Source organism: Cygnus atratus, unplaced genomic scaffold, assembly GCF_013377495.2.
Source record: "Cygnus atratus isolate AKBS03 ecotype Queensland, Australia unplaced genomic scaffold, CAtr_DNAZoo_HiC_assembly HiC_scaffold_88, whole genome shotgun sequence".
In the NCBI taxonomy this organism is placed as follows: domain Eukaryota; kingdom Metazoa; phylum Chordata; class Aves; order Anseriformes; family Anatidae; genus Cygnus; species Cygnus atratus.
The window spans coordinates 14688-28200 of NW_026110213.1; the positions used below are offsets into that span (position 1 = coordinate 14688).

The following is a 13513-nucleotide window of genomic DNA, read 5'->3' on the forward strand; positions in this document are numbered from 1 at the left end:
GCGGCTCCAGGAGCAGGTGCCGTGGACGGACGGACGGACAGACAGATGGACGGACGGACAGACGGACGAGGAACCCGGTGACGCAAGCCGCCCCCGCGGTGACGCTCCACACCCTTCACCGGGGCAGGGCCTGCAGCGTCAGGGGGGGGGGGGGGGGGGGAAAAAAAAAGAAAGAAAGAAAAACAAAACCACCCCAGGGGCAAACGCGCCGGGGCAAGGTGCGCGCGGGCGGTGGACCTTGCCCTGCAGAGCCCAGCGCCGCGGGGTGACCATGCTGGGGGTGGTCACGGCAGCGGTGGCCGGGCTGCTGCTGCTGCTGCTGCTGCTGCTGCGGGACCGCTTGTTCCCCTTCCTCTGGGCGGACCTGGGCATCTTCGTGGCCTTGGCGGGGGCTTCGCTGCGGTGTCACCGCCGCCTGTCCCGCCGGCCCGCCGTCACCCTCCTCGAGGTGTTCCAGGAGCACGCTCGACGCCAACCCGACCGCACCCTGCTGCTGTTCCAGGACGAGCTCTACACCTACCGGGACGTGGAGCAGCTCAGCACCCGCGCCGCCCGCGTCTTCTCCCAGCGCTTGGGCTTGCAGCCGGGCCAGACCGTGGCCGTTTTCCTCCCCAACGAGCCCACCTACATCTGGACATGGTTGGCGTTGGCCAAGCTGGGCTGCGCCATGGCGTGCCTCAACTACAACGTGCGGGGCCAGGCGCTGCTGCACGCGCTCGCTGCCGCTCGGGCCACCTTCGTGCTCGCCAGCACCGGTGAGTGGTGCCCCGGGGGGGTGGGGGGGGGTGGGGGGGGTGCGAAGTGTGTGTGTGTGTGGGGGGGGGGTCTGCTGCTGCTGCTCACATGGCTTCATGCAGGGGTTGCACACTTTGGTGGCCTGCAAGTGTGCCCGTATGCATGTTGGGGGTTCTGCATGCTGTTGCAACGTGTGTCAGTGGCTGTGTATGGATTTGTAGGTGTGTCGGTGGCTGTGCATGGCTTTGCATGCATGTCAGTGGCTGTGCATGTTTGCACACGTGTCAGTGTGCGTTTGCATGCTTGTCTGTGCATGGACTTGCATGCATGTCTATGTTTGCACGTGCCAGTGTTTGTGCATGGACCTACATACATCTCAGTGCCTGTGTATGTCTGCATGCATGTCAGCATCTCCTCATGCATTTATGTGCATGTGCATCAGTGGCTGCGTCGATGTCCGTGCACGGATTTGCACGTGTGCATGTGTCCATGCGTGTGTGTCTGCATGCATGTCAGTGTCCCTGCATGTATTTACACACCTGTCAGTGTCCATGCGTGGACTTGTGTTTGTGTCAGTGGCTGTGCACATTTGCACGTGCTGTTGCCTGCACGTGTGTCTGCATGAATTTGCATGTACCACTTCTACACGTGTGACTCTGCGTGCCTGCACGCCTGTCAGTGTCTGTGCGTGCATTTGCACGCCGGTCAGTGCCCCTAGCTGCTCTTGCACGTGTGCCCGTGTTGCTCCACACATCGCGTGCGTGGGTGGCTGCTGTTTGTGGAGGGCGTGGAAGCGTGCAAGAGGTCATTCACACAGGGCCACATGTTTGCACGCCCAGGCGTGGCCACGGCCACAGCCCTTTGCTCACGCGTGTGCACCCCCCAAGCCCCGGTCAGTGTCGTGGGGTGCACTGGCCGTGCCAAGGCTACGGGTTAATTATTGCCAGATCGTTGCCGGGGCCAAAGGTCCTTTTGTTTCCATCGCAAGGACGTTTTTGGGGGCAGGAGGCAGGAAGAAAACACTCGTGTACATACCTGGTTGGGGCACCCATCAGGGTGCGCAGGGTGCCCCCTTTGGGGTGCTTTGGGTGCCCTGCTGAGATCCTCGGGGCTCTCATATGGGTCACTCTGCGTGCTGGTCCTGTTGGGGTGCCCAACTGGGATCCTTGAGGCACCCATCCAGGGTGCCCAGGGTGCCCATCCAATTGAGGTCCTCATTTGGGGTACACCGGGTGCCCTTTTGGGGTGCTTTGGGTGCCCAGTTGGGATCCTTGTGGTGTTCATTTGGGCTGCTCAGGGTCCCCATTATGGTCAAGGCGCCCATCGGGTGCCCACCTGGGATCACCGGGGAGCCCAACCACAATGCCCTGGGTGCCCATATGATCAAGGTGTCCATTTGGGGTCCACTGGGAGCCCACCTGGGATCATTGGGGAAACCCAACCATGATGCCCTGGGTACCCAACTCATCTAGGTGTCCATTTAGGGTCCATTGGGAGCTCATATGGGATCACTGGGGAACCCAACCATGATGCCCATGTGATTGGGGTGTCCATTTGGGGTCCATTGGGAGCCCACCTGGGGTCATTGGGGAGCCCAACCATGATGCCCTGGCTTGCATCTGACCACGGCACCCACTTGGGGTACACGGAGCCCCCATCTCAGACTCTTTCGGTTCCCTTCTTGGATGCTCAGAGCACCCTCCCAGTTTGGGAACCTCCTCACCATGTACTGTGTCCCCTTGTCCCCGCAGAGCTCCAGGACGCCCTGGAGGAAGTGCTGCCAGACCTGCAGCGTGACGGCATCAAGGTCTTCTACCTGAGCTCCAAGTCGCCCACGCCGGGTGTCGAGGCCCTGCTGCCTGCCATCAAGACGGCCTCCGACGAGCCCCTGCCCGGCCACTACCGCGCCGGCATCACCGCCAGCTCCAAGGCCATCTACATCTACACCTCCGGCACCACCGGTGAGGCCACGGAGGGTCTCCTCCTCGGAGAACGGCATCTGGGGGGGCTTGGGTGCTACGGGCGAGGAGCTGGAGGGGTGGGCAAGATGGTGTGGGTGACGCCAGGGAGGTTGGTGGGGTCTTGTGGTTTTTTTTTCTCCAACCCTGGCTGTCCTGAGTCCCCCTGGGCTTGGCTGCTCGTGGCTGTGTCCACGTGAGGGTTGGGTGTCCCCAGGGACGGAGAGCCACCATGTCCCCACTGGGACAGGGAGGACAGGACCTCCTTGGTAGGGCCAGATCCCACCCCAACCAACACACCATGAGGTTCCTCACGGCTCCTCCCAGCAAGGTCTGAAGGCCTCTAGGGACGGAGACCCAGCACCCCGAGGGAAGGGTCTCGCCCTCCCATCCCAGGCGGGCGCCTCCACGGAGGACATTTCCCACCCCCCGCTCCCAACCCCAGGGCTGCCCAAAGCGGCGGTGATCACGGAGCTGAAGCTGATGATGGTGGCCAACCTGGGCCGGATCTGCGGGCTGCGGGCCACCGACCACATCTACACGACGCTGCCGCTCTACCACTCGGCCGGGCTGCTCATCGGGGTGGGAGGGTGCCTCGAGGTCGGTACGTACCCCGCGCCCCACGTGGCCTGGCCAGCATGGGGGGCGGACGGACAGACAGGGATAGACGGATGGAGAAATGGGTGGGGAGAAGCAAGAGGAAAGAGAGAGGGGACGAAAGGGGAGAGGGAGCTGTACGTAGATAGGGGATGGATGGATGGATGGATGGATGGATGGATGGATGGATGGATGGATGGATGTTTTATGGAGCTGGAGGGACATTTTACGGAGTTGGGTGGATGCTTTATGGAGTTGGACGGATGTTTTATGGAGCTGGATGGACGGATGGATGAATGGATGGATATGTTATGGAGGACAGGTGGATGTTTTCCAGAGATGGATGGATTTGTGTAGCTGGATGGATGAGTATTTTATGGAGAAGGATAGATGGATGTTTTCTAGAGATGGATGGGCTGATAGAAATGGACAGATGTGTGGCTGTTTTAATGGCGATGGATCAGTGGACATCTGTCTTCTGGAGATGGACTGAAGGACAATGGAAAAATGGGTGCAGGAAAGAAAAGGAGAGATATTTACAGTGATAAATGGATTCATGGGGGGATGGATGGACTGACAGATGACAAAAAAGTGAGGATGGAGAAGGAAAGAAAGAGGAATGAAGAGACAACAGAAAAGGAAAGAGGAGGCTATAGATAATGGGTGAACATGGGAATGAGTAAAAAAAGACACGAGGATGGATGGATGGATGGATGGATGGATGGATGGATGAAGAAAAAGGCAAAAAAGAGGGAAAAGAGGAGGGAATCATCACCCCACCATGTCCCTGCAGGAGCCACCTGCGTCCTGCGTGCCAAGTTCTCTGCCTCCCAGTTCTGGGACGACTGCCGCCGCTACAACGTCACCGTCATCCAGTACGTGGGCGAGCTCATGCGCTACCTCTGCAACACGCCCAAGGTGAGGCCTGAAATTCACCCCTGGGGGGACGCGACGCCACGGGGCGGGTGCTGAGATGGTTCCTCCCTTCGCAGCGCGACAACGACCAGAAGCACGGGGTGCGTTTGGCAGTGGGCAACGGCCTGAGGGCGGAGGTGTGGAAGGAGTTCCTCCAGCGCTTCGGGCCCATCTCCATCTGGGAGTTTTATGGGGCCACCGAGGGCAATGCCGGCTTCATCAACTACACCGGCAAGATCGGGGCCGTGGGAAGAGCAAATGCGTTCCTCAAGGTGAGCCACCAGCGGTGATGATGGCAGGGAACAAACGCAGACCACCTTGGGGATGCCAATGCTGTCCCTCAAGTTGGGTTGACGCAAGAGCAGGAATCCCTTGGTTGCCCTCCTCATAGCGACCAACCTGGAGAAACCAACGCCATCCACCAGGTAGGGTTCCTGCAAGAGCGGGATCTTCAAGATCCCCTCTTCACACCCAAAAGGAGTCCCCTCCACCTGGTTGGGCAGTATTGACTCAACAGTCCATCAAGGTTGGGTTCATGCAAGAGTGGGATCTTCAAGATCCCCTCTTCACGTCCAAAAGAAGTCCCTTCCACCCCGTTGGCAAACATTGACTCAACAGCACTGACTCCAAGACCATTTTTTGGAGTGTCTGTGGCGACGTGGACACCTTTGTAGCCCCAAGAAAGGCCACTTGGTCTCACTTCTTGCTCTCCAACCACCAGCATGTCGAGCAAAAGCTGCAAAACTATTTTTTTCCACCCTTTTCCAACAGTTGCAGCTCTCGGTATTCTCCCCCAGACCTTTCATTTGAAAGGTATGGTGGATGAGCTTGGCGAGCAGTTGAATGCATTTAATTAAATCTTATTTAAATATAAAAGTTTAGGCGATTAGTTCAGACGGAAAACAAGGCTATGCAAGATGTTGGAATTGGGTGCGGTGGGGTCCATGGGTTTTAACGAGCGAATAATGATGGATTGGACCTGGCACTGGAAGCATGTCCTCCCACCCATTTTTTTTCCTGCATTTCTCTTCCGCCCACTGACTTCTCCTCCTCTGCCCTCCAGAGTATCGCTCCCTTTGAGCTGATCAAGTACAACGTGGAGCAGGACGAACCCATACGCGACGAGCGAGGATTCTGCATCCGCGTCCGCCCCGGTAAGAAGAGATGAGCCTTGCGAGGGCCTTTTTGGCAGGGGAGAGACAACAGAGGGTTGAGATACATCAAAGCCAGCTCTTGGTCTTTATCACCATCGTCTTGGTGGCTGGGAGCCACCAGAAAAGCACCAAGGAGAACAGCAGCATCCCCAAGCACCCCGTGGGGCACGGAGATGACATTCTCTGGCACCAAGGCACTTTGCTGACTGGCCCCAACCCTCCTCTCCCTCCCCGAAGGTGAGACGGGGCTGCTGGTCATCAAAATCACCAAGAACACCCCCTTCTATGGCTACGCGGGCGATTCCAAGAAGACAGAGAAGAAGATCTTGAGAGACGTCTTGGTCAAAGGCGACGCCTTCTTCAACAGCGGTGACCTCCTCATGATGGACCACGAAAAATTCGTCTACTTCCAGGACCGTGTGGGAGACACTTTCCGGTAACCCTCTCCAACGCGGTCGTTCCCACGTCCACGTGGGCAATGCCATCTCCCAGCCCGAATTCCTCCTCACAGCTCCATCCCTTCGCTTCCATAGCTGGAAAGGGGAGAACGTGGCCACGACAGAGGTGGAGGCCACTCTGGCCATGGTGAACTTCATCCAGGAGGTCAACGTCTACGGGGTGTCCGTGCCGGGTGAGTACAGGGCGGTGCAGAGGGCGAGTGGGACTAAAATAAGCATCCAGCGATGCTTCAGCCACGTGATGTGGGCTACGTTGCTCTGAGTGGCCACCAAGAAGGCTCAAGTAGGACTTGTTGACCCAAAAGAGGAGGCCAGTGTTGTTTTGGGCTCACAACTGCTGCTGCAGTGGTCCAAGAAGAGTAAAACAGGGCTCTGTTGCCCAAAATAAGCATCCAGTGTTGTTTTGGGCAAGTAACACATCCACATAATGGTCCAAGTGGCCACCAAGGAAGCAAAACCAGGATTTAGTCACCCAAAATAAGTGTCTGGCGCTGCTGTGGGCACACAGCGTGGTTCTGTGAAGGTCTGAGCAGCCTCCAAGAAGGTTAAGGGGTGACCCGGTTGTCCAAGCCAAGCGTCCAATGTTGTTTTGGACGTGCAACACGCCTCCTAAATGGTCTAAGCAGCTACCACAGAGAGCATAGAAGGATTTGGTTGCCCAAAAGAAGCATCTGATGTTATTTTGGGCAACTGACATGCCCCGGTAATGGTCCACATGGCCACCAGGGACTTGGTTTCCCCAGAGAAGTGCCTGGGGTTTTGGACCCACCGTGTATCCTCGTAACGGCCCGATGGTCACAACGAGGGCTGAAATGGGACACACTGACCCAAAATAAGCACCCAGCATTGCTTTGGGCACACAACAGCTCCCCGTAATGGTCCAAGTGGCCACCAAGAAGGGCAAAACGAGACTCAGTTGCCCAAAATAACCCGCCAGCTCTGCTCGCAGGGTGCGAGGGGAAGTGCGGCATGGCAGCCATCCGCCTGGAGCCCGGGATGAGCTTCGAGGGCGAGAACCTCTATGCCTTCACCAGGGAGACGCTGCCCAGCTACGCGGCCCCCCGCTTCGTGCGCATCCAGGTGAGCGGCCCCGGCTTCGGGGGGCTTCCAGGGGGTGGTTTTCGGCCTCCTGTCTTCCAACGATGGGGTTGGGGCTTCTGGTGGTGGTGGCGGCACCCAGAGCTGATGACGCCGTTGGGGTCTCCTCGTGCTGGTGGTGGCGTTGGGGCAGATTTCTGACGATGGTCTCAAGATCCCCCAGTTCTGATGACATCTTTTGGGTCGCCCCATTTCCAATGATACCTTCTGGGTCCCCAAGCCAATGGTGACACTGGGGTCACCGCTTCCAGCGTTGTCACCTGGGTCCCCCTGTGCCAACGACTCCCCACGTTGAACGATGACATCTAGGTCCCCACTTTCCAACGACGGTGCCGTGCCAGCGACACCCGCTAGTGTCCCCATGATTCCAACGATGATCATGCCACGCCGGTAATGCCACCTGTCCCCCCGTTTCTGACGACGCCATCCGTCCCCACAGGAAGCCCTGGAGATCACGGGGACCTTCAAGCAGTGCAAAGGCAACCTCGTCAGAGAAGGCTTTGACCCCAACATCATCAAGGACCCGCTCTTCTTCCGCGACGAGAAGAAGAAATCCTACGTGCCCATGAACGCCGACATCTACGCTGCCATCCAGGAGGCGAAGCTCAACCTGTAGAAGGAGCCTCGCCACGGCGGGGCTGATGCTTGCCTCGGGGTGACAGGCGAAGCCGATCTGGGGGCTAATCAGGCATTTTTGCTTCCTTCAGGGAAGTTTATAACAGCATTGGAGCACGACGAGGGCGAGAGGCTGGTTTTGGTTCTTAGCATCGTGCCCGGCGCCTCCGCACGGTGCTGGCTGCGGAAATTAAAGGCTTAGTTCTCATTATCTGGGTCCAGACGGGTGCCTGGATGACGAGGGATGTTTTCTGGGGACCAGCCTGTGGGTTTTCCCCTTCAGATCGTGCCCCCAAATCCTCCCCGTTGCTGGGAGGGGAATACTTGCTCGGTGCCAGCCTCCTGCTTGCCCAAGGGCTGGCCATGAAGACAGATCGCGCCCCAAAACGCTCTGTTCTTCCCACAAATCTGGTGCAAAACTCATGTATTTCTCCCTGACCCGATTTTCTGCCGGATTGAGCGCCTAAACCAGCTCAGGAAAGCAGCCCCAAGCTCCCCAAAAACGGGGACCAACACAACGCACGCCCAACCCCGCTGCTCATCTACAATGGCCTCGCTGAGCCGGTTTAGCTCACCAATCCAGCTGATTTCTCCCGCAAAACTGTTTCCTGCCAGATCAGTGAGCAAAACCAACTTGGGCACGCTGTCCTTTACCCCCCCAGTGTTCCCAGATGCGAGCCGTCGCCTTGGTTTTTTCATAGAAAAGGCGAAAACGCTTTGTTTATTTACAAACCTTCCCAGCGGCGCCGCGGCGAGGAAGAGGAGGCGAGCCCTCACTGTCCGCCGTCGGCACCGCCGAGCACCTGCGGCTCCGTGCCCTGCGGCGGGGGCTCCTTGGGGACCCTCCGGCCCTCGGGGGGGGCCCGTCGCTCTCGCTGCAGCTCGCCCACCCGCAGCCGCAGCCTCTGCTCCCGGCGTTTGCAAGCCTGGAGCTGCCGCTGGGCTTTGTCCAGGGCGTCCAGGGCGGCTTCGGCGCGGCGCTTCCAGAGCAAGGCGCTGCCCACCTGGTAGCTGTGCTCGCTCTGGATGTACGCCCCGGCCGGCGGCGGCAGCCGCAGCATGTAGAGGGAAGGTGAAACGGGCCGGGGGGGCGCCGGGGGGGCCCCTTCAGGGAGGGCAGGGGTGTCTGTGGCTTCTTCGTCCCCCGTGGCCACCAAAAGGGTGTCCGGGAGGGGACCCCGTGCGCCCAAAGGGCCGGGAAGAGCTGGGACGCCCCCAGGGTCTTCGCCTTCTCGGGGGAAGCAGGAGACGTCGGTGGAGAAGGGGGGGTCCGGTGGGGGTGTGGGGGGGTCCTGCCTGTATGGAGAAAAGGGGGGGGGGGGTTAAAATGGGCGGGGGGGGTGGGGTGGGGGGGAGATGGTGGCAGTGTCCTGTGTCACCTCCTGGACCGTGTGCCCACCCTGGGACTCACCTCCACTTCTTGGTGGCCCGGGGGGGCTTTGGGGTGTCGCTGTCGGGCAGGGGGGGCTTCGGCTTGGCGGCCCGGGGGGTTTTGAGGGAGGTCGACTCGAAGACGGTGGGGACGGCCCCTTCCTTCAGGCGGTGGTAGCCGCTGCAGCGGTGGGGGGGGGGGGGGGGGGGGGGAGAGAGGGGGGTCAGTGTGTGGGGGGCACCCCAAAACCCATAGGGACCCCAAAACCCAAAGGCCCTAGAGGGTCCCAAAACCCTGGGGGGGGGGTGGGGGGGGGGTGGGTAGGGTGTCACCAAGGAGACCCAAACCCAATAAAGTCACCAGGGTACCCCAAAGCCCTGGAGGGGTAAAAAGGGACACCCCAAAATGTTGGAGGGTGACCCATGAACCCCAGAGGTTTGAGGTGGGGGTCCTAATGGTGCCCCCAAAAATTTAGGAAAGGTTTTGGGAGGGATCTAAAACTCGGGGGGGGGGGGGGGGGTCCCCCAAAAGCCCTGGGGGTGTCTTTAGAGGGATCCAAAACCCACAAAGTCCCTGGGGGAGGGGGGCATAACCCCCACATCCCTGGGACCCCCAAAAGCATCTGGGGGGGGGGGGGGGAACAGGACCCCAAAATGGGAAACTGAGGCACTGGGGGGGGGGGGGTGATGGATTGGAGCAAACCATTTCCACTCACAACAGGGGGAGGTCTGGAGAAGCCCACTTTAAACCGAAGTAGGGGGGGGATTTGGGGGTGTCCTTAATTACGGGGGGGCTCCTTAATTACTGGGGCCCATTCTCCGCGGAAGGAGCGGCTCAATTAAGTGCCTCGTTAGCTACCTGAAGCCGACTATCTCGAAGCAGCTCTTCTCGAAGTGCTGGGAGCAGAAGTAGATGTACTTGGAGGCCGGGTCCCAGCGGCCCTCCCCGCTCGCGTCCCGCCGCCGGCTGTTCTCCAGCCACAGCGCCCGCCGCGGGTTGTCCTTCTTGGGCAGCCTGGGGGGGGGGGGGGGGGGGCAAAAAAAAGGGGGGGGGGGGTCACGTCAGGTTTCGTGGCCGAAATCCCCCCCAAAATATTGTTTTTTGAGAGGCTGGGGGGACGGCTCCCCCCCAGCAGCCACAAATGGAACGGGCCAGGGAGGGTTCGCTAATGGGGAGGGGGCTGAACCATTCCTAAATTTGGGGGGGGGGGGGGGGCACATAACTGGGTCAAACCATTGCTAAGGGGGGGGGAAGCAGATTCGTGGGGCAAACCATTGCTAAAGGCAGGAGGGGGGAACACCTGGGCCAAACCACTGCTAAGGGAGAGGGAAAATACCTGGGCCAAGCTATTGCTAAAAGGGGGGGGGATGTGAACACCTGGACCAAACCACTGCTAAAACGGGGGGGGGCACCTGGGTCAAACCATTGCTAAAAGGGGTAAAAAGGGGAGGGGGGAGAGCACCTGGGCCAAACCACTGCTAAGGGAGGGGGGGAAAATACAGGGGCCAAACCATTCCAAAAAGGGGGAGGAAGGGGGGAACACCTGGGCCAAACCACTGCTAAAAGGGGGGCACCTCGGCCAAACCATTGCTAAAGAAGGGGGGGGGGGGTGAACACCTGGGCCAAACCAATGCCAAAAGGGGGGGAAACCTGGGCCAAACCAGTGCTAAGGGGGGGGGAATATCTGGGCCAAACCACTGCTAAAAGAGGAAGGAGGGAAACAACTGGCCCAAACCATTGCTAAAAGGAGGGGGGAGAAGGGAACACCTGGGGCAAACCACTGCTAAAAAGGGGGGGGGGAGGGAACACCTGGGCCAAACCATTGCTAAAAAGGGGGCAGAACACCTGGGCCAAACCATTGCTAAAAAGGGGGGGGGAACACCTGGGCCAAACCATTGCTAAAAAGGGGGGGGGAGGGAACACCTGGGCCAAACCATTGCTAAAAAGGGGGGGGGAACACCTGGGCCAAACCATTGCTAAAAAGGGGGGGGGGAACACCTGGGCCAAACCATTGCTAAAGGAGAGGGGTATACCTGGGCCAAACGATCACTGGGGGGGGTGGGGGGGTTACACCTGGACTAAACCACTGAGAGGATTAAACCAAGAGCAAAAAGGTGAAAAGACACCAAAATAAAACCGCCACAAAGGGAGAAACGGGGAGAGCCCCCTCAGCAAGGCCATCTGGGGGGCAACAAGGGGTCCCCACAGGGGGGGCCGCCCCCTGAGGAGGTGTGGGGGCACCCACCGGTGGAAGGAGATGCCTCGGTTGCGGGTCTCCCGGGTGTCGCGGGTGCAGCAGCCGGCAGCAGAGCAGTGACGGGGCATCTGGGGATGGGGGGAGCAAGAAGGGTCTCCCATGGGAAGCCCCCCCCAAAATTGCCAGCCCCTCCATGCACCTCCAGGTACAGCCGGATGCTGAGACCCCCAAGTGCCCCCCCTCAGCACACCCCAGGCACTTTGGTGCCCCCCCAAATCCCTGTGTCCCCCTTCAGAGCCCCCCCCTAAATCCATGCTCCCCCTGTTGGCCCCAGATACCCCCCCCACCCCAGAGCCCTGCGTAACCCCTTGGAGCTCCCACAGCTCCCCCAGTGCCCCCCCACAAGCAGTCCCAAACCCTTAGCGCCCCCTCCAGGGTCCCTCCAACCCCCAGATCCCCCCCACAGCCCCCCAGGTGCCCCCCCCCGAGCAGTCCCAAACCCTCAGCACCCCATCCAGGGTCCCTCCGTCCCTCTGTCTCCCCCCAAGGTGCCCCCCACAGCCCCCAGTGCCCCCCCCACGAACAGTCCCAACCCCCCAATGTCCACTCCAGGGTGCCTCCATGCACCCCAGAGCCCCCCACAGCCCCCAGCGCCCCCCCCAAGAGCTGCCTCAGAGCCACAAATGCCCCCTCCAGGGTCCCACCACACACCCAGGTGCCCCCCCACAGCCCCCAGTGCCCCCCCACGAGCAGTCCCAAACCCCCAGCGCCCCCTCCAGGGTCCCTCCACCCCCCCTGCTGCCCCCCCCAGTGCCCCCCCCAGGAGCTTCCTTAAAGCCCCAAGCCGCCCCCTTGAGCTCCCCCAGACCCCCCTCCGAAATACCCCAGCCCCCCAACTGCCCCCATAGCCCCTCCCCCAGTTGCCCCCTACCCAACCGTGCGGGACCCCCCCCCCATAAAGAAGGCCCTGGGGAGGAGGGGGGGGGGCGAGGGGGTGAGGGAGGGGGCGATGACGTCACGGGGCAAGGGGCAGCCCGTTGCTAAGGGCCGCGGTTGCTAAGGGGGGGGGGGGGCGCGGAAGGGGCGGGCCAGGGGCCACCGGCGGAGCCCCCCCAGCCCCGGGGTCGGTGCCCCCCACCCTGGGGGGGGGCGGGGGGCGGGGGGCGGGGCTGGGGGCGGGGCTTGGTGCCGGGGCCGGGGCCGGGCCCGGCCGCGGCCTCACCTCGGCGCTCCCATCCCGCCGCCTCCTCCGCCGCCGCCGCCTCCTCCTCCTCCTCCTCCTCCTCCGCCCGCCCCAACCTCTCGCGAGACTCCCGGGGTCTCGCGGCGCCCCGGCCCCGCCCCCCTCTCCCTCCTCATTGGCCGCGCCGCGCCGCCCTCCGGCGCGCGCTCCCTCATTTGCATGCCGCGCCGGGATTGGCTGGCGCGCGCCCTCGTTAGCATAACAAGCCCCGCCCCTCCCGCGCGGCCGTTTCGAGGCCCCCCCCCCCCCCTTGGGGCTGTTTCAAGGCTCCCCGGCGCTTTTGGGGGGGGGTGGGGGGGTCAGGACCCCCCCCCCCCCCAAAAAAAAGGGGTTTCAGGGGGTTTTGAGCCCCCCAGGTTGAGGCTGAGGGGGGTTTCCAGCCCCCCCCCCCAAAAAAAAAAAAGGTTTTGGGGTGTTTTAAGGCCCCTCCCACTCTGGGTGTTGAAAGGGAATTGGGGGGGGGGGGGGGCACAAATTGGGATACGGGGGGGGCTCAGGGTGCCCCCCAGCAAGGTTCGGGGGGGGGGGGGGAGGGGGCGTTTCAAGTTCCCCCCCCCCCCCCTAAAAAAATGTGGTTTGGGGTCTTTCCCCAAAAAGGGCTCCGGGTGGGTTTCGAACACCTCCGAGACCCTTTAATGTGTCACCACGCTGCGCCCCATAAGCCCCGCCCCCATTAAGCCCCGCCCCTTCTGTAGAGCCCCCCACCCCCCACCCCATCCCCCCAAAAGTGTGGGGGGGGGGGGTCAGGGGGGTCCCGGGGGGGGGGGGGGCTCTTATAGGGTCAGAGCCGCTTTTAGGGCTCCCCGGGGGCGGTTTCGAGGCCCCCCCCGGGACCGGCGGCGGTTTCGAGGGGCTCCTTGGGGGCGGTTTCGAGGCCCCCCCGGGGGCCGGCGGCGGTTTCGAGGGGCTCCCCGAGGGCCCACGGGGGGGACCCGCTGCCCCCCGCTGCCCCCGCTGCCCCCGCTGCCCCCGCTGTCCTCGCTGTCCTCGCTGTCCTCGTCCTCGCCCCGGAGCATGCGGCGCACGGTGCGGGACAGCGTCAGGGGGTCGCACCTGGGGGCAGCCAGGGGATTTTTTTTTGGTGGGGGGGGGGGGGTGTCAGAGACCCCCCCGCACTGTCCCATAATCCCCCTGGCTCCATACAGCCCCCCCCCCGAGCCCCCAATATCCC

General features: G+C 61.6%; 2 protein-coding genes across 2 annotated transcripts; one reads left to right on the plus strand and one right to left on the minus strand.

Annotated features, from left to right (window-relative positions):
• Positions 1–271: 271 nt before the first annotated feature.
• LOC118261482 (long-chain fatty acid transport protein 2-like) lies at positions 272–7531 on the plus strand. The gene is made up of 10 exons (XM_035572338.1): positions 272–755; positions 2487–2696; positions 3139–3297; positions 4084–4208; positions 4283–4477; positions 5269–5359; positions 5597–5795; positions 5893–5990; positions 6767–6897; positions 7355–7531. Exons 1-10 carry the CDS (start codon positions 272–274, stop codon positions 7529–7531), a joined length of 1869 nt encoding a protein of 622 aa, XP_035428231.1.
• Positions 7532–8228: 697 nt separating this feature from the next.
• Positions 8229–12416, minus strand: THAP7 (THAP domain containing 7). The gene is made up of 5 exons (XM_035572339.2): positions 12322–12416; positions 11148–11227; positions 9761–9916; positions 8942–9082; positions 8229–8826 (listed from the first exon to the last, which is right to left on the minus strand). Exons 2-5 carry the CDS (start codon positions 11225–11227, stop codon positions 8304–8306), a joined length of 900 nt encoding a protein of 299 aa, XP_035428232.1. The 5' UTR covers positions 12322–12416; the 3' UTR covers positions 8229–8303.
• Between the last annotated feature and the right edge of the window lie 1097 nt (positions 12417–13513).

Excerpts from the sequence above, each read along its gene's own strand:
- LOC118261482 (XM_035572338.1), top strand. The coding sequence starts at position 272 with ATGCTGGGGGTGGTCACGGCAGCGGTGGCCGGGCTGCTGCTGCTGCTG. Across the intron at positions 5,796-5,892 it reads CGTGTGGGAGACACTTTCCG|CTGGAAAGGGGAGAACGTGG; the intron begins GTAACCCTCTCC and ends TCGCTTCCATAG. Across the intron at positions 6,898-7,354 it reads CCCGCTTCGTGCGCATCCAG|GAAGCCCTGGAGATCACGGG; the intron begins GTGAGCGGCCCC and ends CCGTCCCCACAG.
- THAP7 (XM_035572339.2), bottom strand. The coding sequence starts at position 11,227 with ATGCCCCGTCACTGCTCTGCTGCCGGCTGCTGCACCCGCGACACCCGG. Across the intron at positions 9,917-11,147 it reads CGAGGCATCTCCTTCCACCG|GCTGCCCAAGAAGGACAACC; the intron begins GTGGGTGCCCCC and ends CCCCCCCCCCAG. Across the intron at positions 9,083-9,760 it reads TTCGAGATAGTCGGCTTCAG|CGGCTACCACCGCCTGAAGG; the intron begins GTAGCTAACGAG and ends CCACCGCTGCAG.